Here is a 26,918-nt window from a genome sequence, read left to right on the forward strand (position 1 = left end):
ACCGTGATGACATATTTTGTGATGCTATTAATACCTTGCCTTACATTAGAGTAGTGTTGTTGTTTATATGCGTTCTTGTGGATTAATCTTTTAATAGGCTTGGGGAAATGCCTCTTGGTAAGCCTTCATACGTATTTTGAAGCAATTGTCTGCAAAAAAAGCAAAGAATATAAATTGACAATTGATTCCATCAATTATCATTGTAATTTCGTTTCATCATTACAAACAACTCAACCAAATAACTACAAAATGCAATTCTCTACTGTTTTCTCTATTTCCACTTTAATTGCCATTGCTGCTGCTGCTAAATCTTTTGGTGCTGTCTCAACCCATTCTGGTTCTGACTACCAATATGCATCGGTCACCAAGTCCGGTAACTCAATCACTCTTAATAAAGGTGACCAAGTTGAATTCATCTTGAACGATGATAAATCTTTGGTTGATGCTAAAACCAAAAAATACATTTCTTTAGATTCAAACAAAAACCTTGTTGAAAGTGACAAGGCCGACAAGAAATTTGCCCTTACCTCTTCTTCTTCCGGCAATGGTCTTTCTTCCCTTACTTACGATAACAAACAACAATTCAGTGTTAACACCAAATCTAAAGATTTAAATATCGCCAGTGCTTCTGATAACCTTGGAGTTGGTATCTTAGTCTCCGGTATCAAAGACGTTGATAACGTTTACCCATCTACTTCGACTGCCACTACTAAAGATGCTAAAAAGGACTCCAAAACCACTAAAGCTTCTGAACCAACTTGGGCTGTTGACCAGAAAAATGAATACCAATTCGGGGTTGTTTCTATTCACACTGGTTCTAAATTCCAATACGCTGCCATCAAAAAAGTCGATTCTCATCCTCATGTCTTCTCCGTTGGTGGTGACGAAGGTAAAGATGTCACTTTAACCTTAAGATCCGATGGTACCTTATACGATCAAGATCAAAAAGGAATCTACGTTGATCCAAAAACCGGTGAATTCGGTAACGTTGCTCCTTTCGGTCGTCAAGCTCCTTCTAAAGGTTTCAAAATTAAAGATGGTCACTTAACCTACAATGGTAAAGATAACTGGTCTGCTTGTCCTTCTGGTGACAACAAGTTCTCCTTGGCTAACAATGGCTGTACTGGTGGTACTGGTATTGCTTTAAAAGTTGTTGATGAACGTACTCTTTAAATTCACTAGTATTAGTGTCCTGTCATTCATTTTTCAATTCTCTCGTTATTGCTTTAATTGATCTCTATCGATCTTATTCGGTTATGCATTCCTTTATTATCTTTCTTTAATGATACTTACTCCTTTAATGATTTTCCTTCTATAGTCAATGCAATTGTTTGTTTTATTCACTATTTGTAAAGTATTCGTTCTTTTTTGTAAAAATTTTGGATTTTTTTACAATAAAGTGTACTCACAAACACAACAAAAACGTTTACCCAAGAGCAGCCACTATCCTTGGATATTCCGTTATCTTCTTCGTTCTACCAGCTTCTCTAATCTATTATTTACTGAGTTTTTTACCAAGTGGGGGCTTGGGTATCTATAAATAGCCAGGGTTTGCTGCAAAAAAGTGAAAAAGTTTCTAAAATTTTTTTTTTTGCAGCAACTCAACTTCTAAAAATAAGACCCTGACGGAAACTGATAGTTTGGACTTGGGTACAAATAGGTTCCCTGTAGTATAAATATCTACCATTTCCCCAATATCTCTTTTGTTTGCCTATTCTTTATTTTATACTCAGTATGACTACTTTTGCTACTGTTTACGACTTACCCTTGCAATTACAACTCGACTTGGTGGAAAAACTCCCCTTGAATCTACTTGCAGCCACTCTTATGGCTGCTTCTAAAGGTAGTGAACTTCATTTTTCCTTAATAGATAGACTAACAAGAGATGGTATCTACTTTCACTCTCTCAAGGAAAACTTTGGGGAAATCTCAATCAAACAAGAATCTTTATATACCGACTTATCTTATGGCTCATTAACTGAATTCTTCCGATACCTTGCGTCAGGTTATGTTAGTTATATCCCACGAGAAATAAGCTTAAGCTTGGATTTGAACAATAAATGTGATTTCGAAACCCTTCGGGCTTTAGTTGAATTAGTCAACAAAAAGGGAGTTTCTAACAAGTTCAATTTAAATCTTTCTTGTAAAATCACTCCTAAAATTGGTTTTCCTAAAGTTGAAAAACTATTTAAACAAATAGTTTCTAAAATTAAAACCGGGCAAGATAAAATTGCCTACACCGTTACTGATTTTTCAAATGGCTTAACAAACTTCACCATTGCAAATAAAACCCCAGAATCAACCGGAAAAAAATTGGTTCACTATTATTATCCAGAACCAAGTACCACTGTTCATCTTTCAGGAGTCAGTGTTAACTTGAAGCATATTCCTAGTAATGTTGAAATATTGACATTAGCTAATTGCACAATTGAAAAAGGCGGATACCCTTCATTTCCTAAACTCAAAGAATTGACTTTGAAATCATGCAATGGTTTCGAAAATTTCCTTCCCAAAACATTTTCAACTCTTGAAACATTGAATTTAAAGGACTGCTATATTAACTTGAAAAAAGCCAATATTACTCAATATAAAAAACTCACGTCACTTTCATTGTTGAGTGTTGGTTTATCTAAGGATATCAAGTATCCAGTTTGTTTGGAAAAATTAAGTTTATCTTCATCTGATACTGAGTTGTTTTCTAATATTCCAGCCAGTATTAAAGTCACTAAAGTTTCGTGACCTTCTGTATTATTACACATTTGTATTTTTATTCAAATATACATTAAAAACTCATACATTATATGCCATTATATACATCTACAATTTAGCGGATTCTTTTCTACCGACAGTACTCTTGATTAAACCATTTGGATCTGGGGATGGGTAGAATAATTCAGAATTATCCTTGATACCTTTCCATTCGAAATTGAATAAAATGTAATGTTTGTTAGGTAAAATGTAAGTAACATTTTCAACTTCTGGAACCAATTCTAAAATCTTATGAGACATGTTATACATGGTAGCTTGAACAGATGCAGAGTTTTCGAGAGCAAACAAGTCCAAGGTAACTTTTCTAGCATTTTCGTAGGTTTTATCAAATAAGCCAGCATCAGCTTGTTTGAAAACATCTTCAAAGTTTGATAAAGCTTTACTGCTATAAGTCCAAGAAGCGTCAACATCGGTGGATAAAATACGATCTTTGGTTGGTTTCAAAGTAGTGTAATCACATACATTATAACCGTAAAACATGGAACCAGTTGATTTCAAAACGGTTAAGTCTTTAATAGACGATTTAACAACCAATTTATCCTTTCTTTTACAGTAATCCAAAAACACTCTTCTAGTTTCTGGACCTTCGTGTTTGAAAGAATGAGGATGAGGAGCATCATTGACATTGAAACGAGACCATTTTGCTTGAACAATATTGACTTCAACCCCCATAACATGAGCATATTTAGATGAAAAATGTTTAGCTAAATGAGCAGCAAAACGTTCAATTGGCCAGACATCAGTTTTCTTAGCTTCAACCAAGATAGTGTTCTTAACAGTATCGGTAGGAACAATTGGAGAGTTATCGGCTTTAGTATAGGAAACATCAAAACCACCTCTTAATAAAACTTGAACATTAGCTTCTAAGACTTCTTGCTCAGTTGGATTGCTTGGATTCTTCTTAACTTTGAGGAATTTGACGTTTGCTTTACCGTAGGAGGATTCTAATAATTGTGACATCGCTGAATAAGTTGTTATGCTTATAGAATATTGAAATTGGTGCTACTGGAAGGGATGATTCCTGCTCTTTATATAGGATTTTTCATTTAGATAAAAGGTCTTATCGCAAAAGCATCTTCTTCGGAGATCACCGAACCCTCTTTTTTTTTTTTTTTTTTATAGGAGTTTTCGCAATGCTGCAACAAGGCCATAGGGCCATCTCCGAGAGTTTAACATCGGAGTACAGCGATATGGAGTACAGCGACAGAGACTACAGTTGTAAGTTAAGAATAAAGAATACAATATGGGGAGATATACAAAGGTTAGCTCACTTTTTTATCGAGAGGTTGGGATAAAGGAGCTTGTTGAGAAGCGAGTGGTTCGACCTGAGATTCTTTTAGAGTAGCAACGTCTTCGTCATCTTCACCATTTTCATCGATGGATAGGTCTTGTAAATCTGGTTTATCAGGTTCAGCAAACCTTAAGCTTTTTCTTTTTCTTGATTTAGAATCTTCTGAGATAGAGGTAGTACTTCCAGAGCTTGAAACACTGGCATCATCACTAAATCTTGAAGAAGTTGGAGAGATACTTTCACTAGTAGTAGGAGCCGAATTATCAAAGACCAATTCAGCAGTTCTAATCCATCTTCTTCTTCTAGTATATTTAGAGTAAGAGTCATCGGTTGAAGGTTTTTTCCAAGTATTATCCGAATAGATGAAACCTTCATCTGAGCTTGGATTTGCAGTAGTTTTAGAGCGTTTACTATTTGGTAGAGTAATGGCACCGTCATTAGTTAAATCCAATCTCCAAGTTTTATCTACCCATCTCCATCTTGCCCCGGTGAGAGAAAGTTGATTTGAGCCTTGTTGACCAAAAGAATATTTATTATTTTCAGGATTTGGTAATTGGAAAGATTCGATTGAAGAAGATTCATTTAAGAATTCATCGGTCCAAGGAGTTCTTTCATAAGAAAGTAAATTAGAAGTCCAACCAATACCTAACCAACGTCTTTGATTTTCATATATGACATAAGTGAATCTAACTGGTTTATTTGAAGCATCTGATTTATTTAAAGGATTAATTAAGTTATTATTTTTTTGAACTTTAGCAAAAGCAGCTGCAAATAATGAATGATTTCTAGCTTGAGAGAAATCCAAACCAGTTAAGTAAAAACATAAGAGTCTTGCTAATTTAATTTTCCATAACATTTTACGAGTAACTCTCAGGTAAGTTGAGTGATAAGTGAAAATGTAAATACCTGCTAGCAATAAGATTGTTCTTGGAGTAATCATTAAAAAGGTAATAATCAAATAGATTGGAGTTAAGAAAACGGTTGTGAAAAGTAATCTTTTAATATCATAAACAGTTAAAGAAAGTGAAGTAATTGGAGTAAGCAAAATATCTGCTTTAATACAAGTAGTAGTTAAAGCTTGAACCACATCATCTAAAGTGGGATGTAAATTGGTCTCTTCCACAATTCTTTTATTAAGTAAAGCATATAAAGTAATTATAGCAACCACAATTAAATGACCAAACCAAGTTACCAAACTTTCAAAGTACAATACACTAAATGCAAAGAAACTAAGGATTATCAAGTTGACCCAATAATCATCATTAGTCCAGGTCACTATTGAAAGAATCTTATTAACAATAAGCAAATATGGATATGCTTTGATTAAAGATTTGGCCACGGTTGGTGGTGTTGAAGATAATAGTGGAGATGTTTGTGGTTTTGTCTTATTAAGTAAAGAAATATCATTGTTTTCAACAAGACTTTCGTCGGTAAATTGGGCTCTAACTTCTGTGGTTGAACCATCTTCTTTATCGGTATTACCAGTGGAAGCTGGTGATTGTGGTATATTGGTCAGAGAGCTATTTCTCGAATGACTTTTTTTGGTTGATGGTTCCAAAGTTGAATTGGGTTCTGTAACCACGGGTTCAGAGACCCCATTCTTATTAGACATGTTAATCAACTAAGATTCCGATAGTGATCTTGTGATTTTCAGGGTCTTTTAACGCAAACTTCTGGATGCAATTGGAACTAAAAGATTCACTACTCAACAAAATACGCCCGGAGATCTGGCACCGATGATTTCTAATGTTACCAGCCTATTGAGTAACTTCTATGAAGAGTATCTTCTAATCAATTTATGGGGTTGGCTTGTTCATTTCTTTCTCCTTCTTTCGCTCTCTTTTTTTTTTTTTTTTGCTGGTTCTTTGTTCCTTCGGTACGACTTCAAATCCATGTCAAACTTTACGAGTGTCCTCGGTTAGACGTCAAGGGATGAATTTTGCCAGTCTCCTATCGAAGGAGATAGACAAGAAGCGGGCCAGTGCTGCTCCGAAAAGGCGTCTAGATGATGATATAAATGAAGGAGTAACTGAAACCGAAAAAGAAGTAAATGAAAAAGAACAAAAAGAGGATCAAAAAGAGGAAAAAGAGGCAAAAGAGGAAAAAGAGGAAAAGGAAGATCAAAAGGAAGATCAAGATCAGAAAGATCAAGATCAAGATCGATTAAATGACATTAGCGAGTCCAAGTTGGACGAAACACTCGTGCAATTCAACGAATACAGTGAAGAACTAAGCAAAATTGATAAGATTAAGAAAATCGATATCCTCCTTCGGAATAAAGAACGAAACGATCGGTACCAGAAACAATTGGACATGGAAGAGGCAGTCGACCCCATGATCGATATCCAACAAATCACCGATATCGAACAACACCCAAAGATATACTTACAACTTCGAGTGCATATTAAGAAATTGATTCACGACTGGGATAACCATACTCAGAAATTGGTCGACCCGGACCAGCTGCAACGCCAGCAGCAGCTTCTCTTCGAAACCAAACGGGATTTGGTGAAACTCTTATACAAGCTACGCAGCCATAAACTCAAACAGGACATGTTAATATCGTTGGCCACCATTTTCTACTATTTGCAACAGCATGATTACAACAAGGCAAATGAAAACTACATGAAACTAAGCATTGGCAACGTGGCCTGGCCCATTGGGGTCAAAAGCATCGGTATCCATGCCAGAAGTGCTTCTCTGAAGATAACCGGGGAGAACAAGCAGATGGCTGCTAATATAATGATTGACGACAACACAAGACGCTGGATAACCGCAATCAAAAGATTGATCACCTTCGACTCAACAGCTCGTGCGGGTGTATAACTGTATAACTATGTATGGATATATATTAATAGAAATGAATAGCAATGAATAGACATGAATAGATGTATGTATAGATAGTTATATATAATTATATTGACGTGCGTCACGTGCTCGCATCGAGGGCTCAGCCCTGGCGCATTTGGCGATGGGCAAAAATGCGAAACGAAAAATTCACTAACAAAATCTCACGGGAAGTTCAGTAGTGAAAAAAAAAAGAATTGAAAAACTCCTTTTAACTACTACACCTATTTTGATACCAACCTACTATTAACATTAAAGATGGCTGTATGTACAAGATATACCGGGAGAATGAGGTCAAGAAAGTAGCTGTGTTTGGGTGGTTGATGAAACAAGATGAAAGAAGATGAAACAAGATGAAAGAAGATGAAAGAAGATGAAACAAGATGAAAGAAAGCGAAAGAATCGAAGGAGGAAGGAGTTTGATGTGAAGACGAAGCGAAAGATTGAATTGACCTTGGATCATGGATTAGTATACTAACAATTAATATAGCGTGAAATTAAAGATATCAAAAAATTCGTTGAATTAACCAGAAGAGCAGACATCAAATCTGCCGTTGTTAAAACCAACAAAGCTTTAAACTTAAACGGTAAAAAAGTTAAACAAACCAAATTCAAGGTTAGAGGTTCTAGATATCAATACACTTTAGTTGTTAACGATGCCGCTAAAGCTAAGAAATTACAACAATCTTTACCACCAACCTTGAAAGTTGAACAACTTTAAATTTAATGTTAAAACATCTTTCTTTATGTATACATATTAAATTAATAAAAAATTTAAAAATTTAAACTAAATCATGTATTATTATAAATTTATACAACGTCTTCCATTTCAACATCATCTTCATCTTCTTTATCATCATCTTTATCATCTTCGTTAGTATCTAAACCCAATCTTGCCGCTCTTTCGGCATCTCTTAATCTTCTATATTCCGGTTTTAAATTATACTTGGAAGTATATGGACCCTTTTTAATTAAATTAGCAATTGAATCTAAAGATTCTTTTAAATAACTTTCGGGCTGTCTAGTACGTTCTTTTAATCCTTTCATTGACCAATATTCATATTCTTCGAATAATCTAAATAATAAATCTAATAAATCCTTCTTGGGCATTCTAATGGCTCTACCTTCACCATTCTTACCCTTAACAGGATTGGATTTTAAGAACACCGAAGTGTTATTCCCCTTGATTGAGGGACCGGCATTCGATTGTATAACCCCAGGAATTTCTTCTAATAAGGTCACTTTTGGTCTTGGTTTGGCTTGTTGAATAGTTTGTCTTTTCATAACAACTTCACTGTACCTTGAATCAGTTTTAGATGGTATTATTTGACAATCATGACATATCTTACCAACTAATCGAGTCTTTTTAGGAATGGTCTTAACAAATGGTACATATTTTCTGATGGGTTTCCCATCAACCCCCATTCTACTTTTTTGAACTCGGAAGAATTTAAACGGCTTCTTTTCATCCTTCTTCTTATCAAGAGATGGTAATTGAGGTTGCTCGGGCATTTCAGCCACTTCTGTAAGTTCCTGTTTGAATTTCTTTAAATTTTCTTCACTGAAAACATATGAATTTTTAACTTGTGTATTTAACACTGATAAATCATATTCTCTTGGAATCAGATCATCGTTTTGCATCAGTTCATTATTAAGCTCTAATTTCACTTGTAATTTGGAATTGGGACCCCCTCCTTGTTTGATCTTAACACTCCCCAATTGTTTGCCTTCTAATTCATCCGTCTTGGACCATTTTTCTGCCAAATATCGTGGCAATTTAACTAACCAAATCTTTTGATTCCCATTGCTCAAATTCATATCTAGACTCTCATCTTCCTCTAAATAATCTTCTGGGTCCGATAATATAGCATGATCAGCGTCTCCTTCCTCTCGATTCTCTTCCCCATGGTCTATATCATTGGCTTTTTCCTTTTTAACGTTACTTTTATTCTTGGTTGTGGGTCTTTTTTCGTCTACTATACTTGTGCCTTCTTGTTTAACTTTACTAGGTGATGCGCCTATAGAACTGCTCATTCTATTGCTGTTATAATGGATCGATAAGAACCCTTTTACTAATACTTTTTGAAGGCCTTAAGAAAGCAAAAAAAAGGATGAGTATTCAAAAAAAAGTATACCCACACCCGTACATTCACACCAACACGATACAAAAATTGAATATCCAAAGGTTGATTGAAGAAGAACTGGCACCAACTCGACCATGTCTCTAGAAACCGGCCTTATTATAAGTAGACCCTATTACATTAAGAGTAGTGATTGTGGGTATTGTCATGGGAAGAAACAATTCCCCCAAGCATTAGAGAGCCAACGAACTGGGGCTGAAAAATCTGGTGAAAGCTCTTCAATCACCATTGGTGTTTCAGTAGAACAGATGACCTGTGAACAGTACGATGAATTCATTAATCAAGGATACAGAAGGTCAGGGACTTTTCTTTACAAGCCCGATTTGCTTAGAAACTGCTGTCGATTATATACTATAAGAACTGACTTAAACAACTTGAAAATCTTGAAAATGCATAGACAAACGGTTAATAGGTTTATTAGGGCCATTTCAGACGGCGATGATGAAAGAGATCAGAAGAATTCCAAGTTTGACTTAAAGTCATTGATTGAAGCCGAGCAAAAATCAACGAAATTCAAAACGGTGTTTGGTCCATCCAATTTCACTAAAGAGAAATATGAACTTTATAAAAAGTATCAGATCCGAGTGCATAACGATGATCCCGAAGACTTGAATGAGCAGTCTTTTGACCGGTTTTTATGCGATACTCCATTTCATCAGGAGGAAATTGAAGGAACAAAAGCACAATGGGGTTTATTGAATGGATGGGTGGAGAATTGGCCAAAAATAGGACAATCACCACAATTGCAAGAAAACAAACGAATCGGACCTACCCACGAGTGCTACTATTTGGACGATAAACTCATTGCGATCTCGGTACTCGATTTCTTACCAACTGGTATCTCTTCGATTTATTTCATTTGGGATCCCGATTACGCAAATTTGTCCTTGGGGACCTTATCAGGGTTGAGAGAAATACAAATGTGCCATGAATTGAATTTGGGCTACTACTATTTGGGTTATTATATCGACGATTGTGACAAAATGAAGTATAAGCTGAAATTCGGCGGTGAAATCCTCGATTTAGCCAATGAAGTATATTTCCCTATACCCCAAGTAAGTGACTACATGAAAGATGGAAAATTGTTTGTATGCGGCACTTCTAAAGATACTCCAGATACCCTTCACCGAGAATTTGCATTACAAAACACCGGCCACCCCAAATCATTAGCAACCAGTCGATTCAAAAACGAATCCCTGATCAGAGATATAAGTGAATTGGTATACGGATTCGATTCAAATACCCACCACGAAGCAGAAACCGCATACAAACTCCTCCAGCATAAACTCAAGCTTTCAGACTTGACCCCAGATGACTTACCGTTGGTAGTGCCAGGAGTAACTCCGGTTTGGCAAATACTAGAAATGACGGAAAATGGTACCATTCACGAAAAATTAAAAGTCACCGTCTTCTCGATGTCCCACGGATCATTTGGATCAACGAGATTGAAAGACTTGACTCCAATTGGACGTAAGATGATCATTCAATTCATCCGTCTTTTCGGTATTGCCAAAATTGAAAATTCAATCATTCTTATTTAGTGCAGGCCGAAACTCGAATGACTTTGTATGAGTCATTCACGTGACGGTCACGCAACTGGTCCATATCCGGGGGTGTGAATCGGTTTATCACCCCACAAAATATACCTAATTTAGAATTGATGCTAACAAAACGGCGACCGGAACTCGTTAACGGTATAAATAAATAGGAGTTTTGACAGGGATAACCAGCCAATTGATTTTATTTTGTTGGATTGGAGTTTCTATTGTTGATCTGGACAAGTCAAGTGACCTTTCGGCCAGTTGAAGATTGTGAAATCTTCTTGACGGAATATAAATAGCTGGCAATATCCCTTGCTTATTACTGATCTACTTGTATATAATATATATATATATATATATATAAATACAAATAATCAATTCGATATACAAATATGACTAGAACTAATAAATGGACTGTCCATGAAGCTGCTTCTAAACCAAAATGGTTCACCCATAATGGACATTATAACTGTGATCCTACTAAAGTTAGAAAAAATGGTGCTGGTAAGAATAATTGGGGTCAACCAGGGGATGAATTGATGGATGATGATGATTTTGAATCTTTCACTTTCTTCAAGCAAGAAAACAAAAGACGTAATTCAAATCATAATGTTAATGAGTCCAATTTAAAATCATTAAATGACGAAATGAATAATAAATTCTAATTTAGATAGTTACGAAGTAATGAAATAAACGATCAATTATAGTATTATAAAAATTAGTGACTACTCTTTTCTACGGCTTCTAATTTGGATTCGTGTTCAGCTTTCCATCCTTTTCTTCTTTGTCTTTCTTCATAAGCTTCTTTATTTTGTAATACCCGATCAACAATAAATTTGGTATTCATATCATCAAATTTATGAGGCCCAATTTCTTGGAAAATTGATTCAACTTCATTATATACTTTATTATTGATTGGAGTAGGACCATGGAAAACCGCATTAACCTTGCCCGGTAATTTATTCAAAAATTCCATATTTGGAATATAGGGAGCACCTAATACAACCCCATCAACGTAACGACACTGTAATACACACAATGATCTTTCAAATAAGTTCATTATGGGATAATTTAATCCTTTGTTCTGATTAAGTGCCAAATCATCATGAAGACCAACAATAATTGCAGAAGTACCGGCTTTTTCTTTAGCGATTTTCAATGCTTCGATATGACCGGGGTTAAATAAGTCAAATCCACCATCAATATACACAATTGACTGGTATTGCTTCAATTTTGTCTCTGATGGCTCAACAAGAGTGATTAATTCATCCCCAGCGTAAGCATAAACTGCGCTATTCTTTTTCAATCCCAGTTCATCGCTGGCATAAGCAGCAAATTTATCAATTTTTTCTTGATCTTTGCAAAGTGGATGCAGAGCCTTGAAATTCTTATCAATTGGATTATAATGATGACTAGTACTCATCAATAACATTCTTCCTACTAAATCAGTGGTGGAAATATTAGGAGTTCTTTTAACAACAACAAATTTACCTAAATCTTTAACCACTTGGTAACAATCTTCTCCATTTGCATCAGTAGTAATATCATCTCCGTGAACAACGTACCTACATCCGTATTCATCCATTACTTTTGGATCAGTAACATAAGGTGCCCCGGGAACTGATTGAGTCAGCCATTTACATGCATCCACTGCAGTTATTCTTTCTGCCAATTTCATCACAACCGGTCCCTTATTGAGCAAGATTTCCTCATCACTATGAACCCCAACAAACAACTCTTTACCCAATTGACGGGCTTGCAACATAGCACCAGCGTGTCCTATCTCTTGTTAATAATCATTCTTTTTTTCCAAGTAAACGACTGAAACATACCATGATGAGCAAAGTCAAAACACCCATCGATCCAAATACGACAATTCTCTATACCTTCAGGTCTTTTATACATGTTTATTCACTATTTAAAAAGAGAGAAATGGTTATAAAATTATAAGCTTGATAAGATGCTTCTTATTTACAGCTTGTTGTTCGCCTACAAAACACCCGTACCCACCATTATTATCTATATAAACCCTGATTGTTGTTGAGACCCAACAACAATACTATCCTGATTTGGTTGTCTTGTACGAGAAGATTGTTTCTTAAAAGAGTATTTTGTCTTCTGTTGCTGTGGGTGCTGTTGGGGGTGCTGTTGCTGCTGTTGCTGCTGCTGAGTTCTTGATCTAGGTCCGATATAATTGGCAGTCTTATTTTGTTCTCTTTGATCAGCTAGAAACATCATATACTTATATATTATTGCAGCATTTCTTGTCAGACATGAATTCAACCAACTGAAGAACGATCCGATTACCGGAGGGAACGTGATTATCAAATCAATTAAGATTTGGGTTTCCATGTTGGCAACCAACTTATTTGGCATGTTCAACTCTTCGGCCGCAGCTCTAATAAGTCGATTATGAACCATAAACATGATTATTGGACCAATTGCCGGGAGTATTAATACTAATAATGGAGCCAATCCTAATCCACAATCCATCCCAACCCCACAACTTCCTAAAAAACACTTATCATGAACCCATGCCTTCGATTGGATTCTCTTCCATAGTTTCTTTTCCTTCTCAGTGGAAAATTTTGACCGTAATTTAACCTTGTTCCCTTCTTTATCTTCGTATGGATTTAAATTATTGAAATGTTCCTCAGCATAGTCATTGTAAAAATCCATTACAATGTCATAACCAGGAAGCCCTTCCAACTGATCTTGGATTTGAGACATTCTCGATCAATGAATACCAACCTATTCAAAGGAAAAGACGGTTACTCCAATTTTTCATTACCCTCTCGCGTATACACGGTTAACACGGGGAAGCTCCCACGAGAAGGCCCGTGCACCCACGCATATCTATCATTCAATGATTCAATCATTCAATTAGTTTCTGTAGTTGATTTTGGGAGATTGGTTGAATGGTCCCGTTGGTATCCTTGTTGCAAATAAAGCATTTTGCCTTTTTCTGCAATTTCAAGCGTTTCATAAAACATTCTTTACAAAAAATATGTCCACAGATCGTCTTCACCGGTTTCTTATAATCTTCTTTACATAAAACACACCTATAAGGCAATTTGTCCAGGTCCTTCTTATCCGTCTTTGTTTTAACGGTTTCCCATTCTTTTTCCACAGGGGCCCGTTGTTTCAGTTCCTCACGTATATGAAGGAACTTGCAGGTGTCCCCATACCCACAATACCCCGTTTGTAGGAAGTCTTTACAAACGTCTGGTTGGAAGTCGGTGATTGTAGTGGTTTTGATGTTTATAGGAACTGGTTTCAAGGGACCAGCCGCCAACCGCTTATCATCCGGTGAATCATCCACCGTTGCCTCTTTCAAAGACGGATTCGAGAGCTGCTGCGTGGGCTCGGTTCTGGTCTCGGTTTCTCGACTGGGTCTCTTCGTAGTCCCGTTGCTTGCTAAAACCCTGCGTTTCTTAAACGGTTGGTTTGGTTCTTGTTTTGATTCTTGTTTTGATTCTTGTTTTGATTCTTGTTCTGATTCTTGTTCTGATTCTGGCTCTGATTCCGATGGGCTTCCAGCGCTGATCAGTCTTCTCTTGGACCTGTCTTCATCCTTGCTTCTGCTGCTGTTCTGGCCTTTGAGCGTTCTCTTCTTGAACATGCTATCTTACCAGTCAAACAATCAATCACCAATCAAACAAGATGAACAAGATGACAAATTTCCATTGCAAAGATTCAAATGAAAAAACGAAAAAATCATATAACGACACCCGTACACCACGGTTTTACGCTTACTCAACATTGAAAATCGGGTATCTAATCGAGTCATAAATCAATTGCTACCATCAATTTCTTTCAATTGAGGTTATAAATTGGAGATATTAGTCATGTTTTGCAGACCATTGCTTAGCTATGCATTTGGGGTTGCCGGTGGCAGAGGGGTTTTCAGGTTGAATTGTCAGAGGCATAGTATTTGTAAATTTTCAATAAGTACATCAAGACAACAAGTTCAATCATTTTTTGACTTATTCCCACAAAACTTCCCACAAGGTGGACCTCCCAAGGAGTCCTTTTTGATTAACCAAAGACAGTTGCGTCGGGAATATCGATCTTTACAAAGTGAACATCACCCCGATATAGTTATTGGATCAAGTGCCTTATCCGGTAAGACTGAAGAACTGGGGGATTCCGAAAGTCAGATAAGTTCTTTAATTAATAAAGGCTATACTACTATTCGTAATCCGTATACTAGAATTGCGCATTTCATTGAGATCAATCATCCGGAAAAGTTGGATATTACCCAAGATGATGTTGCTAAATCGCTTATAGCCAATTTCCAATCGTCATCAGCAGAGTCATCTTTGGAATATAAGGAGATGCTAATGTTGGTTCTAGATGCCCATGAAAGTTTGGAAATGGCTACTAACGAGGCAGATTTAGAAGAGCTTGAAAAAGAAAATGAAGCTAGAATTGAAGAATCAGAAGAGACCTTGGATAAATTGTTGCAGAATGAACCAATTAATTGGGATTCTCTTATGATGGAAGCAATTAGATTAAAGTATTGGGTAAACATTCAAAATGGTATTAAAGACTGGGAACCCGGTAAACCAGTTCATTTAACCCATTAAAACTACTGTATATATATATTACATGAATTCATGATTTTTACATATAATTGAATAAAATTGTAGTAACTGTTATATAAAAGAAAAATTGTGGAATACAGTAAGAGAACTAAATGAAGAATGATTGAATAAGAAAATAAAAAATAAAAATAAAAATAAAATGGATTAATTAAATATTTGATAGTAAAAGACAAAATTAAAAGTTGAGAGAATCAAAAAAGAGGAGGGAGTACATGCAATTATAATATCAAGTTTAGTTACCTTCACTGGCCATGGTCTTATCATCATCATCATTTAAACCACTTTCCATGACAGCAGAACTAACATCTTCATCATCTTCATTTTCTTCATCACTTGGAATCTTTAATTCACAAGTATCGTATTCTTTCTTTTGATCAATCTTTTGAGGATGCATCCTTAGCCATTTCATTCTAGGACCACTAGCACTTAATTCATTAACTTTAAATCCAAATAATTTTAATCCAAAATCATCTTGATTAACCTTATTTATTCTTATTCTGCATTGATTTTCAATTTCGGGGAACATTTTAACTAACAATCCTGGGAATGTAGTACCGAAAAAGGCCCCATCAATATTAAGGTATCGTGAACTCAGTGGTAAATATATATCATTACAACATGGACAATATAATCTAACCGTTTCTTGTCCCGGTATATCAGTAGAACCAACCGGTATCAAATGCATTCCATCACAATAAAACCTTGGACATGGTCCAAATTCATTTTTTTCAAATTTACTAGCCATTGCTGTTAATCCTGGTTTGGAAATTATATAACGAGCATGAATTAATCCATATAATAACTCTGCTGAATGGGCCAATAATGCTTTATTTGGTAATTCATTCTTCCCCTTGCTTCCTGAACCCCCATTACTAGTATGACCCCCATTATCTTCGGCTGTCTCTACCTGATAATCTAATATAGTATATAATGCTTCTCGGTAATATGGTACTTGCAGTTGTAATCCAGTCAAGTTAAAATCATCTTCAATAAAATCTTGTGCTACTGGAACAAAGTATTCATGTCCAAATGCTTCACAAAATTGCTGGATCCATGGAATGTAATCCTCCTCAGGGTCACTAGACATTGTATCCCGACGGTATCTGTTGACTATCTTGATTTCAATTACTTTTAATTGATTCTTTTTTTTTTTTTCAGGGTGGATTAGAAGGGGCTATTTAATTCAATCGACTTCTAAATCAACTCTCTTCCTAATTGTCAATCTATATCTATCTCTATGTCAACCTATCCTAGCTGGAAAGCCTTGTCTAAGTAACTATTCACGATCTTTCTTCGTGATAGTCGATAGGGCGGACTTGGTGTTTCAATTTTGCCTCATTAAAGGAAAAAAAAAAAATTTTTTTAACTTCCAGCGAAAGTGTCTGGCCAAATTTTTGAAAAGGATATCAAAGACCAACAAGTCAACTTCATACCAACACCACCGTTTGCTTATCGCTTGAGAGGATACTATACAATTGCCAGGGAATGCTTGATCTTCATCCGTTCACGTTGCTCGTGCTTGTTTTGGTGGTGCTTGTTTTAAAGAACAGCATCAATGCTGTTGGGAAATCGAGGGTGCAAGATTTCGGATGGACGATCTATACTTGGATTGCACCCAAGTTGGGACATAAACAGTTTCTAGAGTTGAAGGGAAAGAGAAGTGAATTGGCCAGGGTTGGTAAAGAAAAGAAATCCATCAGTGCCCAGGATGAATATGCCAGATGGACCAAATTGAATCGTCAATTTGATAAATTGAATGGCGAGATCAGTCAATTGACTGAGTCGATTTCTGCTAATAAGACCAGTATTTCCAATGTGATTGGCTGGGCCATAACCATCTTCACGTCGTTGCCAATTTGGTTCTGTAGGGCTTGGTTTAGAAAGTCGGTGTTATTCTACTTACCAGTTGGGGTCTTACCCCATTATTTGGAATGGTTCCTTGCATTACCATTCTTTCCTACTGGTAGTATCGGATTGACTGCTTGGATGTTTGCTTTGAACCATGTCATTGGCTCAGTGATTTTATTGGTTTCTTTTCCTTTTGAAAAACCGGTTGATAAACCAGTTAAACCAGAACCTACTGAGTCATCTACTGAAAAGACCCCTACAAAAGATCAGACAGTTCCTGAAGTTACTGCTGAAAAAATTTAGTTAATGTACATTATTATTACATATTATGCTGTAGCTAGTTCAATTGATTCTTCAAACTTACCTTTCATGATGTCTTTTAATTCAAAAGTTTGTGGATTGGCAAAATTATACTTTCCGATTTTCATTCTTTTAACGTCATGATGGTAATTGCCAAAATTCTTTTTAATTAAAGTATTCACCAACTTTGTACCGTCGAGTTTGTTTATCAAACTGTTTTCAATGGCGGAAAAATACCATGGGTCAATTATACGAGTCCATACCATTAGATCAATTGAATAGGCAAAAATAGAGTAGTCTGCCTCTAAAACAACAAACGGAGATCCATCACGAGGATTGATCTCAATGGTCCGGACATTCTTCGACACCACACTGGGTATTTCGATAGAGGTGGGCCTTTTCGTTGCCGAATTGGTCTCGGGAATTTTGATGTCATTATCGGAGTTTATGACACTTGCAATTGAAACTCCATTCATGATACTTTCAAATCGAACGGTTTTTGACTTATTATCGGGGAACTTCCAACAGTGGAAGGATCCAGAATTAGTCAAACACATAACGAATGGTCCTCTTTGTTTTAATAAAATGATATTTTCTCCTAATTCTATGCCTGGAGTGGCGTAACTACCTGATTCTGCAAGAATTATTTGCACTGTACCACTGAATGAAACTAAGACATAGTATGAAAGAATGTTTTCCATTACTACCGGTAACACATGCTGAATCTTGTATGGGAAGTACAATGTGTATTTCTTAAAGTCTTTTAATTCAGTGTTTGAAATAGTCACCGTGGTAGGATCTTGGAAATCAATCCGGTCGCTATAATCGGTGTCGGGCATTTCATCGTCATCTTCGCTCCAATTAGGACCGTTTCTCACTTCAATTATAGATGTAATCAAGTGGTCAGTTTTTTTCACATTGTCATTTCCATTAATATCATCAGATTGGGAAAAATCATATTTCGGATTTTTGAAATGCTTAATCCCACTAACGAGTACTTGAAAGATAATGTCTTCGTCAATCTCTGTACTGGCACTGGAATTGGCCATAATATCCTTTTGGTTTAACAATTGACTGATTTCATTATTTAAAATGGCCCTATTATTGAAAAGGGCTTCTGGCAAATCAGAGATGATCTTAAAACAATTCGGATATCTTGCTTCCATTAATGAACGTTTCAATTTGTTCTTCTTTTTCTTCAATGTAGCTCCAGAAATATTCTGGCTTTGTTGAGATGGATTTTGCTCATTATTAAGGTCGATTCCCATATCTTCATTATCGTTATCTTGTTCTTCTGCATTCTCTTTGTTATTTGTATTGATATCACCAGCAACAGATCTAAATTTGATTCCATGCACAGAAGTTTGCACTCCTAATCTTGGTAAGTAGTATGAAGTTTGAGAAATTTTAGAAGTAACTTGAAAATTCTTTTTGAATGATGTATTATTCAATGCTGGTTTATCAAACCCTGATGGCTTTGAGGTTTTCGATAAGCTAGAAACAAGCATCGGTGCAACTTTTTTCCTCCCATCTTTAGTCTTGGTGACATTTTGAACAAGCTTTTCTGTCTTTTTAGGTTTAAGTAAATTAACTTGATGAGCAGAAGTACGATTGGGCTCCTTTGGTTCCACCGCTGGTTTCGTAATCGGAGCTGGTTTGGATTCTTCTAATTTTGAAGATCCATTTCCAACTAATGAAATCAATTTATTATCCATTGCACTATCATGTTTAAATAGTTTATTGGCTTTCAGTTCTAATAGTAATTGTTCGGTACTTTCTGCAAAAATTGCAGATTCTCTATCAGCACCATATCTATGTAATTGTAAATCATTCACATCTGCACTTACTACTTCACCTAATTCTTTTTCAGCAAAAATGACACAAGTGATAGAACCATCAATGCAACTCATGAATAATGTTGTACCATTCGGAGTCCAGCAGATATCTGTAATTGAATTTTGGACTATATCCTGCGCAATAATCAATGGTTTACTTTGTGACGTACTCCAAACGGCCAAAGTCTGATCCTGACCAGCAGTAGCTAAAATAGTTGAAAAATGCTCATTCTGACCTTTATTTGAAGTAGAAATTTTCGACGTACGATTATAATCTTCCACTTGATCGTTCGATCTGAATAAACGAGGTGAGAAAGAGCACACCTCGCAAGGAGCTTCATGTCCAATGAGTGAAATGTCAGTACCCCAATTCCCTCTATTTATAACTGCAACAGAAGAAACTGGTCCGTTTGTCGCATTAGGAACTGCAACATGTTGACCATCGGGGGACCAGGACATTCTTCTGAAATACGAAGTTAAAGGGGATTTTTTAAAAGGGTCAACCACAATATGTTCCATTTGAAATTCGTAATTATTAAGGGTGGTTTCGTTTAGTTTCTTATAGTAACGGAAAATTCTAACCGTTCTATCATCAGATGCAGTGGCAAAGAATTTGTTTGCAGGATCAAATACAACACCTTTGACCATGGATTGATGTATGTCATACCGTTTAATTCTTTCAAATGTTAAACCATTCCATATAATAATTGAACGGTCTAAACCAACAGTCACCAAGAGTGCCCCATCCGGAGACCAGCAAATATCCTGAATATCATTATCGTGGGCCACTAGTCTTTTCCTTACTGTCCAATGTTCAAGATCTGCTTCTGCTTCACCGAATTGTTTAGGACGGTTTGCTTGTTCTTCGTCTTTTTCCCATATTAGCACAATTTTATCATCTGAGCCTGATGCAAGAAACCTTCCATCTGGTGAAAACTTCACACTAGTCACAACCCCATTGTGTCGGCTCATAGAGCAGAGCGGGCGTCTCAATGATTTATCCGGTAATAAAGAAGCATGTTGATTATTATTCAAATCTAACTTTCTCTTTTTATCCTTACTCTCCGGTTCCGGTATATCTTTGAACTGTAGAATTGTTTGCACGTCCCAAATCTTCACATTCCCATCTAATCCTCCCGAAGCTAGTCTCGTTCCATCATTATTTATACTGACTGAAAAGCATTCGATCAGTTTATTTTCAGCTACATGTCGTGTTAGTTGTCTCATGAACCGAATTTGTAACTTGAAAAAAGTCTTAACATACCTTTGTGACTTAGCCAGGGTAGTTTCAAAATATGCATCACGAATGGCTATCCCTTATCACGAATCTGCTTTAGTTGATTTGGTATATATTCAGAAGTTCAGCCTTTTTCATATTTTTTTTTTTTTAGTTTTTTAAGACTTAAGCTTGATTTTACACTTCCGTGCACCACCAACTTTTCACAGCTATCATAATCTATTACTTGTAAGTCATTATAATCTACAAGGATTAACTCAAATGAATAGATTGACATTTTGATAGTAAAGAAATCTATATATTAATGAACTTACCTAAAGGTTGTATTCTATTTTGACGGCTTTACCGAATTTTTCTAAACCGATAACCAATTGATCCAAAGGAACTGCAGCGTAAGTACCTCTAAAGAAGAAGGTGTTTTTAGTATCGGGGTTTTCTGGTAATTCAGGTTGAGGAGGGTTTGTTTTACCTTCAGATTTGAACCAGGAGCCAGGGATCATTAAACAACCCTGTTTTAAACCTTGTTCATAGACTAAGTCTTCGATTTTTTGAGCATCTTCACCCAATTCCTTAAACTTAGGATGTTTGGAGGCATCTAAAGTAACTGTAAAGAACATACCAGCAACTGGGGGCACAAAAGAGATGATTTCCTTGGGGAAATATTTGATGACTGCATCTATTGCAACATCTCTTTTATGAGTGTATTCTGATCTTAAACCAATTAACCAGTCCAAGTAACCTTTATGGCCCCACTTCTGTAATAGTCCATTGGTTAAAGATTGGGTTAAACCAGAAGGACATTGAATAGAAACTTCGTGAATTCTAAGGAATCTTTCCAAAAGCTTAGCTTGACCAACAATCCAACCGAATCTCAAACCTGGTGCTAAGACTTTTGAGAAGGAGTCTAATCTGATGACTCTTCCTTCGACATCCATTGATAAGTATGAAGGAACCAAGGCATTAATGAACTCTTCGTGACTATGAGGTTGCTTACCCTTTCTAGCCGATTCATCCGTAGTATAAGTTTCCATTTGTAAGAAATAATAAGGTTCATCTTCAACTATAATGAAATCATGTTTAACTGCCAAATCATAGATTTTTTTTCTTCTTTCAGCATCGATACATGAACCAGTTGGATTTTGACCAGTACAAATTGTATATAATAATTTTGGTTTTGGACCAACCCATTGGTCCAATTGTTTATCCAAAGCATCTGGTAAAATACCTTCTGCATCCATTGGAACGGGAACAGTGATTACACCTTGAGCATTGGCAGTTTCTAAAGCTGAACTAAAGGAAAATTCTTCCACTAAAATGGCATCTCCTCTAGTAACAAAAGTTCTTAAAGTAGCGTCCCAAGATTGAGTATTACCAACGGTGGCCATAACATCCCAATCTTCATAAGGAACCTTATGAATCATATCAGTATGTTCTTTCAAAAAACCAACAACTTCTGGTTGACCTTCAGTAAAACCATATTGTAATGATCTAGATAATTCAATTTCATTTTCGCCTTTATTCAATTCAGCTTTCTTATGAATCTCAAGAACAGTTTTATCTTCTTCGGTAACTTGGGCACCTAATCCATTAGTAAATGGTGGAGTTGGAATATCAGCAGTAACTTTATCAAATGGGAAATAATCTGGTAATGGTAATCCCCCACCTAAAAAGGTCATACCTGGTTGTTTGAAGTATTTGAAAGCTCCTTTCAAAGGAGAATTCTTCCTTGATTTAGCTTCTTCGGATAATAAGTGAGTTAAATCTTTGCTGGTTGGTTTGGACATGTTGTAGATAAAGAAAGAATAGTTTTAAATTTCAACTCTCTCAATGGAAAAATCAGTTAAAATATACCGTTTTATGACTAATCGCGAATTTCTACAATTGAAAAATTTAATTCCGCTTATAAGAGGAATATATTTTATAAAGTATTAAAGGTATATTAAAGGTTATTATCTTAGTTGCAGAAAAGCATCTAGTAAAACTGAAGAAGGAGGATCATCATGTTTATTTTTTTCAAAAACGTTCCAGAATCTTAAGGTTTCATCACCAGCACCGGTGACAATTGTTTCACCATCTGGAGATAAAGATAGATAAAGCACTCTATAAGTATGACCAGTCAATTGAGCAATTTGTTGCATTGAAGGATATTTCCAAACGATTATTTGATTTCTAGAGTAACCATGAGTACTTACCAATTCATTTGAATTTTTCAGCCAGATTAAATTACAAACTTGAGAACCAGTATTAACGTTATTCAATAATTGACCAGTTAAAGTATTCCAAGTTTTAATTGTCTTGTCGGCAGTTCCACCACCACTGGCTAAAATACCTCTTTGATGCGGGGACCAACTAATTGCTTTAACTGCAGCTGAATGATCGGTGAAAGTATGTAGAGGCTTTGTATTTAACCCATCCCAAATGAATAATTTATTATCATTACCACCACTGGCTAATTTATTTTCTTCAATATTCCATTTCAAGCCACAAACTTCTTGACGATGAGATTCTAATTTATTAATATAATGATCTTCGATTCTAACATCCCGATTTAAAATTGACCGATCTCTTGAACCACTTGATAATATATGTTCATTCCAAGCTAAAGAACTAACTCTTAAAGAATGACCCGTCATTGTACGAACACATTTGATTTTATTTGCATCCCATATTTCAACTAAACCTTTCAGAGTACCAATTGCCAAATGCGTACCTGATCCAATCCAATTGAGACTAGTTACTTTATCTTTATTATCCAAATTACATAATCGATCGACTGATTGAGTAGAACCATCCCATAAGTAAACTGAATCACCCAAACCAACTGCTAAAATATCTTGTTGGCCCCAATCAACTAGATTAAGATAAAAATCATCAGATAATTCGGGAGCATCAAGCACTCTATAAGGAACTTTTGATATTTTCCTGGGTTTTTTCTGGGGGCTTAATAATAATTTTTGCAGTTCTTGTCTAACTGGTGATAAAGAATATAATTCATTTTGTAAATCTCTTGATATTGGTCTAGGTTTATTGGGGGATTGGTAGGTGAATAGATTGGCGCTTTGTCTTGGAGTGGAAGTTATATTTGAATCATTGGCTTGAGAATTGATTGTCGATCTTGGTGGAGTTGTTCTTAGATTGTGGTCATCATTAGGTGTGTTTGTTGGAGATGTATTATTATTATTAGTATTGGTATTAGTATTAGTATTGGTATTAGTATTAGTCGTTGCAGTAGTAGTACGATTAGGAGTGTTTCTTGATGACCTATTTTTGGATAAATCAGCAGTGATATTGGGGACTTGGTCGCCGAAAAGCTCTGCTTTCAAAACTGACAGGAACGTTCGATTGGCTTCTTCTTCTTTTCTTATTTCAATCTCGTTATCAACGCCATTAACGTCGGTATTTACAATTGACGTTGAGTTATTTTCTCGTCGTAAATCCGGGACAACGTCCTGATTAGATAAACTAAAAGCAGCTTGTAAATCTACCCCGGTTCTATTTGGTATATAACGATCACTAAAGATGGATTTCCCAATATTGCGACGTCTGGGAGATGTGGAGGGTAGAGCTTTGGAATTCTCTGGTTGTAGTCTTGAAGGGGATATATTACGAGTTGATCTTGATGGAGAATGGGGGGTTGACGTTATAGCTGGTGATGAGGGTGGTAATAGTCGAGAAGGTGATCGATTTCTTCTTCTTTCCGGGATCCTGTTGGTTGCTGGCGATGGCGATGACGTTCTATGAATAGTACGGGGTCGATTTGACCCTCTTATTCTAGATCTCGATGATATATTATCAAGATTGTTTGGATTACCATTTGTACTACCGTTTGTATTTGTACTGTTATTATTGGAATTTGTATTGGTAGTAGTACTTGCATTGGAATTGGCACTGGTATTCTCGGGATTCCCACTCATTATAGAAATGAATTCAGCGCTATAGAGCAGAATATCTTGTTCTATTCCAGTTGTTTATTAAAAGTTTCAGTTGGTGAAACTGTTTTTTGACTTGAGTTGATTTTTTTGGTGCGCTTCCACAAGGATCGAATGGAGTAGAAATGGATTAGAGAACTAGATTAGAGAACTAGATTAGAGAACTAGATTAGAGAAATAGATTAGAGAAATAGATTAGAGAAATAGATTAGAGAACTAGATTAGAGAACTAGATTAAATATAGTGAGTGTAGAGTCTAGAGTGAGTGGTAAGGGAGTAGGTGAATTAGGTTGAGGTAGACTAGACTAGTTATAAGATTTTGCATTTACTCTATACTCCATACTCTACTCTACTCTGCTCTGCTCTACTCTACTCTGATCTGCTCTATACTTTGACTTCACTCTGGCTACATACTATACTCTGGCTATATTCTTGATTACATATATCTTATACCTGGTTCCGTATGAATACTAAGATATACTTATTCTCATACTCATTCATACTCATTCATACTAACAAAGTCCGGACGATTCGATACTTGGCCAGCCAGAGCCCATTATCCTGTAAAACCATTGTAAGACTATAATAAGACAATACTATAGTAACACTAGACTGATTTAAGACATAAATGGTTATTATGGTACTATGGGCTCCTGTATACAGCCCATTGAATAACTGCAAATGAAACTAAAGCTCAAGTATTTAAACCCATGGACTTTGGAGGAGGAAAGGAATCTTGAAAGTAGGCAAGATGAATATGCTTATTCTGTTGCTTGGAGTGGTCTCCACCGTTAGTTGTGCTGCTGTTGCTAGTAATGTTGTTCAAATTCCATTGGAAATCGATAATTCTATGTATACTGTTAATTCGCTCAGTTTAGGACTACCAGCTCAATCAGTGTCGAAGATTGTTTTGGACACTGGGTCTTCTGACTTAGTTATCACCCATTCGGTATATGATATCACCAAGTCTACCAGTGCCATTAATTCTAACTTAACTTTCTCGATGCAATATGGTTCCAGTGATCTTTTCTATGTTTTCGCAGTAAATGAAACTTTAGTTGGTGATGATTTCAAATTATCAAAGTTCCCATTGGGTTATCCCAAAGACACTCTGATTAGGGATATAGTTGGATATTCCGGGATTCTTGGTCTTGGATTCAGGGCTTTTGAGGCGTTATTTCGTACTTCAAATAATGGTAAAGGTGTTGGGTATGCTAATTTTCCTCAGGCTTTGAAAGAGCAAGGAATTACAAAATCTTCCTTATTTAGTTTGAATGGTCAATCGGATAATCCTTATGTTATATTTGGTGGGGTTGATACTAACGCTTATGAAGGACCGTTGGTTAAAGTTCCAATTATTTTCATTATTGGAACGAATTTTGTTCTTGATTATTATCTGTACCTTGACGTTACCGTTAATCAAGTTACATTTAATAATAAGGAAGATAAAACAGTAATTGCAAATCAACCTTTGGCTTACTGGATGGATACTGGTGCTGACTCTTGGTTAACAACTCCGGCGATTTATAAAAATTTATATAATTGTTTCCAAAATACTAAATTAGAAAACGAGATAACTTGGATTTTAATTAAAGAATTAAAAAAAATTTCAATTACTTTTAATATTGCCGGATTCGACGTTACTATTCCTTTAACTGATTTGATCGATACTAAGAACGGTGATTACGCTAGCTTGAAAATAGATTATGCTACCATTGGTACTGAAACTTACCAGAGTATCATTCCAAATGCTGTTTATAAATATATGTATACGGTTTTCGATTTAGATAATGGGTTTGTCTATTTGGGGAAATCATCCGGTAGTCAAAGACAAGTTATTAAATCAGTTACAAATGCTGAATTGCCGGTACCTACAACAACTTTGAAAGAGTATACTAATTCTTATACTACTTTATATAAAGACTCTTTAGAAACAATGGTTGCTTCTCGTCCAACTTCTTGCAAAAAAAAACATTAGTTTATGACACTTATATAGATCTTGATGAAAATTACTTGATTTTGTAAATTTATTCAGTAAAAGTTCTTTTATATCATTTTTTTGCAGCTTTCTCGTCAAATTTAATTCAAACTGCTCCATTTTTCCCCGTTTCATAACACTATTCATATATACTGATACTACATATATTCCATAGCTAAATTTGAAAATTTCAACACGTATATTAATACACCATACATAGATTATTTTGAATCAGGCTTTGTAGGCTCCGTTCCAGCAGTGCTTGGGAATTGCACCTCTGAGAATGGAGCTGATCCAACTGTTGAATACTTATCATCGTCGCTTTCTTCGAGCTTGTTGTACTCATAAATATATTTAAGATCATGAATATCGTCAGAGTTATCGTATTTGGACTCCCGGTTCTTAGCATGAGAGAAGTCCAAGAATACAATATTGCCATCGGCAACTTTGCAGTTTCTCGTTGCAATATCGTGATGCTGGATCCCAATATCCNGGTTCTTAGCATGAGAGAAGTCCAAGAATACAATATTGCCATCGGCAACTTTGCAGTTTCTCGTTGCAATATCGTGATGCTGGATCCCAATATCCCCCATCA

The 26,918-nt window shown here is 35.9% G+C and overlaps 20 protein-coding genes across 20 annotated transcripts in view; 9 read left to right on the forward strand and 11 right to left on the reverse strand.

Moving 5' to 3' along the window:
• Positions 1 to 246: 246 nt before the first annotated feature.
• Positions 247 to 1,177, forward strand: HYPBUDRAFT_153424 (uncharacterized protein; the record flags this gene model as incomplete). The annotated part of the gene is made up of 1 exon (XM_020221541.1): positions 247 to 1,177. One exon carries the CDS (start codon positions 250 to 252, stop codon positions 1,171 to 1,173), a length of 924 nt encoding a protein of 307 aa, XP_020075776.1. The 3' UTR covers positions 1,174 to 1,177.
• Positions 1,178 to 1,703: 526 nt separating this feature from the next.
• Positions 1,704 to 2,739, forward strand: HYPBUDRAFT_167658 (uncharacterized protein; the record flags this gene model as incomplete). The annotated part of the gene is made up of 1 exon (XM_020222777.1): positions 1,704 to 2,739. The coding sequence occupies exon 1, from the start codon at positions 1,735 to 1,737 to the stop codon at positions 2,737 to 2,739; it is 1,005 nt and encodes a 334-aa protein (XP_020075777.1). The 5' UTR covers positions 1,704 to 1,734.
• A 64-nt stretch (positions 2,740 to 2,803) lies between these two features.
• On the reverse strand, positions 2,804 to 3,790 carry HYPBUDRAFT_153425 (uncharacterized protein). The gene has a single exon (XM_020221542.1). The coding sequence runs from the start codon at positions 3,727 to 3,729 to the stop codon at positions 2,818 to 2,820; it is 912 nt and encodes a 303-aa protein (XP_020075778.1). The 5' UTR covers positions 3,730 to 3,790; the 3' UTR covers positions 2,804 to 2,817.
• Positions 3,791 to 4,031: 241 nt separating this feature from the next.
• HYPBUDRAFT_7096 (peroxisome biogenesis protein) lies at positions 4,032 to 5,672 on the reverse strand (the record flags this gene model as incomplete). Its single annotated transcript, XM_020223632.1, has 1 exon — positions 4,032 to 5,672. One exon carries the CDS (start codon positions 5,670 to 5,672, stop codon positions 4,032 to 4,034), a length of 1,641 nt encoding a protein of 546 aa, XP_020075779.1.
• Positions 5,673 to 5,934: 262 nt separating this feature from the next.
• HYPBUDRAFT_153426 (mRNA splicing protein) lies at positions 5,935 to 6,933 on the forward strand (the record flags this gene model as incomplete). The annotated part of the gene is made up of 1 exon (XM_020221543.1): positions 5,935 to 6,933. A coding segment is annotated over exon 1 (806 nt), but the record flags the coding sequence as incomplete, so codon positions are not given.
• A 232-nt stretch (positions 6,934 to 7,165) lies between these two features.
• On the forward strand, positions 7,166 to 7,628 carry RPL38 (60S ribosomal protein eL38; the record flags this gene model as incomplete). Its single annotated transcript, XM_020222572.1, has 2 exons — positions 7,166 to 7,171; positions 7,398 to 7,628. The coding sequence occupies 2 exons, from the start codon at positions 7,166 to 7,168 to the stop codon at positions 7,626 to 7,628; spliced, it is 237 nt and encodes a 78-aa protein (XP_020075781.1).
• Positions 7,629 to 7,717: 89 nt separating this feature from the next.
• Positions 7,718 to 8,941, reverse strand: HYPBUDRAFT_110646 (transcription factor IIF subunit; the record flags this gene model as incomplete). Its single annotated transcript, XM_020218775.1, has 1 exon — positions 7,718 to 8,941. One exon carries the CDS (start codon positions 8,939 to 8,941, stop codon positions 7,718 to 7,720), a length of 1,224 nt encoding a protein of 407 aa, XP_020075782.1.
• A 184-nt stretch (positions 8,942 to 9,125) lies between these two features.
• HYPBUDRAFT_157838 (arginyltransferase) lies at positions 9,126 to 10,589 on the forward strand (the record flags this gene model as incomplete). The annotated part of the gene is made up of 1 exon (XM_020222312.1): positions 9,126 to 10,589. One exon carries the CDS (start codon positions 9,126 to 9,128, stop codon positions 10,587 to 10,589), a length of 1,464 nt encoding a protein of 487 aa, XP_020075783.1.
• A 392-nt stretch (positions 10,590 to 10,981) lies between these two features.
• Positions 10,982 to 11,254, forward strand: STF2 (Stf2p; the record flags this gene model as incomplete). The annotated part of the gene is made up of 1 exon (XM_020218837.1): positions 10,982 to 11,254. One exon carries the CDS (start codon positions 10,982 to 10,984, stop codon positions 11,252 to 11,254), a length of 273 nt encoding a protein of 90 aa, XP_020075784.1.
• Positions 11,255 to 11,307: 53 nt separating this feature from the next.
• On the reverse strand, positions 11,308 to 12,494 carry MUQ1 (ethanolamine-phosphate cytidylyltransferase; the record flags this gene model as incomplete). The annotated part of the gene is made up of 2 exons (XM_020219788.1): positions 11,308 to 12,368; positions 12,422 to 12,494. The coding sequence occupies 2 exons, from the start codon at positions 12,492 to 12,494 to the stop codon at positions 11,308 to 11,310; spliced, it is 1,134 nt and encodes a 377-aa protein (XP_020075785.1).
• Positions 12,495 to 12,608: 114 nt separating this feature from the next.
• Positions 12,609 to 13,319, reverse strand: HYPBUDRAFT_157841 (uncharacterized protein; the record flags this gene model as incomplete). The annotated part of the gene is made up of 1 exon (XM_020222313.1): positions 12,609 to 13,319. One exon carries the CDS (start codon positions 13,317 to 13,319, stop codon positions 12,609 to 12,611), a length of 711 nt encoding a protein of 236 aa, XP_020075786.1.
• A 151-nt stretch (positions 13,320 to 13,470) lies between these two features.
• Positions 13,471 to 13,875, reverse strand: HYPBUDRAFT_93087 (U2-type spliceosomal complex subunit; the record flags this gene model as incomplete). Its single annotated transcript, XM_020223905.1, has 1 exon — positions 13,471 to 13,875. A coding segment is annotated over one exon (405 nt), but the record flags the coding sequence as incomplete, so codon positions are not given.
• Positions 13,876 to 14,462: 587 nt separating this feature from the next.
• Positions 14,463 to 15,178, forward strand: HYPBUDRAFT_157843 (J-type chaperone; the record flags this gene model as incomplete). The annotated part of the gene is made up of 2 exons (XM_020222314.1): positions 14,463 to 14,499; positions 14,559 to 15,178. 2 exons carry the CDS (start codon positions 14,463 to 14,465, stop codon positions 15,176 to 15,178), a joined length of 657 nt encoding a protein of 218 aa, XP_020075788.1.
• A 172-nt stretch (positions 15,179 to 15,350) lies between these two features.
• Positions 15,351 to 16,390, reverse strand: CKB1 (casein kinase 2 regulatory subunit). Its single transcript, XM_020219789.1, has one exon. It carries the CDS (start codon positions 16,281 to 16,283, stop codon positions 15,429 to 15,431), a length of 855 nt encoding a protein of 284 aa, XP_020075789.1. The 5' UTR covers positions 16,284 to 16,390; the 3' UTR covers positions 15,351 to 15,428.
• Positions 16,391 to 16,601: 211 nt separating this feature from the next.
• On the forward strand, positions 16,602 to 17,369 carry HYPBUDRAFT_153429 (GET complex subunit). The gene has a single exon (XM_020221544.1). The coding sequence runs from the start codon at positions 16,682 to 16,684 to the stop codon at positions 17,345 to 17,347; it is 666 nt and encodes a 221-aa protein (XP_020075790.1). The 5' UTR covers positions 16,602 to 16,681; the 3' UTR covers positions 17,348 to 17,369.
• Position 17,370: 1 nt separating this feature from the next.
• Positions 17,371 to 20,542, reverse strand: HIR1 (Hir1p; the record flags this gene model as incomplete). The annotated part of the gene is made up of 2 exons (XM_020222573.1): positions 20,444 to 20,542; positions 17,371 to 20,381 (listed from the first exon to the last, which is right to left on the reverse strand). The coding sequence occupies exons 1-2, from the start codon at positions 20,478 to 20,480 to the stop codon at positions 17,371 to 17,373; spliced, it is 3,048 nt and encodes a 1,015-aa protein (XP_020075791.1). The 5' UTR covers positions 20,481 to 20,542.
• A 145-nt stretch (positions 20,543 to 20,687) lies between these two features.
• ARO8 (bifunctional 2-aminoadipate transaminase/aromatic-amino-acid:2-oxoglutarate transaminase) lies at positions 20,688 to 22,200 on the reverse strand (the record flags this gene model as incomplete). Its single annotated transcript, XM_020219790.1, has 1 exon — positions 20,688 to 22,200. The coding sequence occupies one exon, from the start codon at positions 22,198 to 22,200 to the stop codon at positions 20,731 to 20,733; it is 1,470 nt and encodes a 489-aa protein (XP_020075792.1). The 3' UTR covers positions 20,688 to 20,730.
• A 165-nt stretch (positions 22,201 to 22,365) lies between these two features.
• CDH1 (Cdh1p) lies at positions 22,366 to 24,330 on the reverse strand (the record flags this gene model as incomplete). The annotated part of the gene is made up of 2 exons (XM_020222315.1): positions 22,366 to 24,062; positions 24,228 to 24,330. The coding sequence occupies 2 exons, from the start codon at positions 24,328 to 24,330 to the stop codon at positions 22,366 to 22,368; spliced, it is 1,800 nt and encodes a 599-aa protein (XP_020075793.1).
• A 772-nt stretch (positions 24,331 to 25,102) lies between these two features.
• SAP30 (aspartyl protease SAP30) lies at positions 25,103 to 26,323 on the forward strand (the record flags this gene model as incomplete). Its single annotated transcript, XM_020218793.1, has 1 exon — positions 25,103 to 26,323. The coding sequence occupies one exon, from the start codon at positions 25,103 to 25,105 to the stop codon at positions 26,321 to 26,323; it is 1,221 nt and encodes a 406-aa protein (XP_020075794.1).
• Positions 26,324 to 26,544: 221 nt separating this feature from the next.
• Positions 26,545 to 26,918, reverse strand: part of HYPBUDRAFT_7109 (uncharacterized protein) — a gene marked incomplete at both ends in the record, with an annotated part of 1,443 nt that continues 1,069 nt past the window's right edge. Inside the window, one exon of the mRNA XM_020223633.1 lies at positions 26,545 to 26,799. Within this exon, the coding sequence (XP_020075795.1) occupies positions 26,545 to 26,799 (255 nt within the window). The remainder of the gene's footprint in view (positions 26,800 to 26,918) is intronic.

This window comes from Hyphopichia burtonii (genome assembly GCF_001661395.1).
Source record: "Hyphopichia burtonii NRRL Y-1933 unplaced genomic scaffold HYPBUscaffold_5, whole genome shotgun sequence".
Taxonomy (NCBI): Eukaryota; Fungi; Ascomycota; class Pichiomycetes; order Serinales; family Debaryomycetaceae; genus Hyphopichia; species Hyphopichia burtonii.

Bases quoted from the DNA above. Each gene is read 5' to 3' on its own strand.
- CKB1 (XM_020219789.1), bottom strand. From the start codon at position 16,283: ATGTCTAGTGACCCTGAGGAGGATTACATTCCATGGATCCAGCAATTT.
- HYPBUDRAFT_153429 (XM_020221544.1), top strand. From the start codon at position 16,682: ATGCTTGATCTTCATCCGTTCACGTTGCTCGTGCTTGTTTTGGTGGTG.
- HYPBUDRAFT_153425 (XM_020221542.1), bottom strand. From the start codon at position 3,729: ATGTCACAATTATTAGAATCCTCCTACGGTAAAGCAAACGTCAAATTC.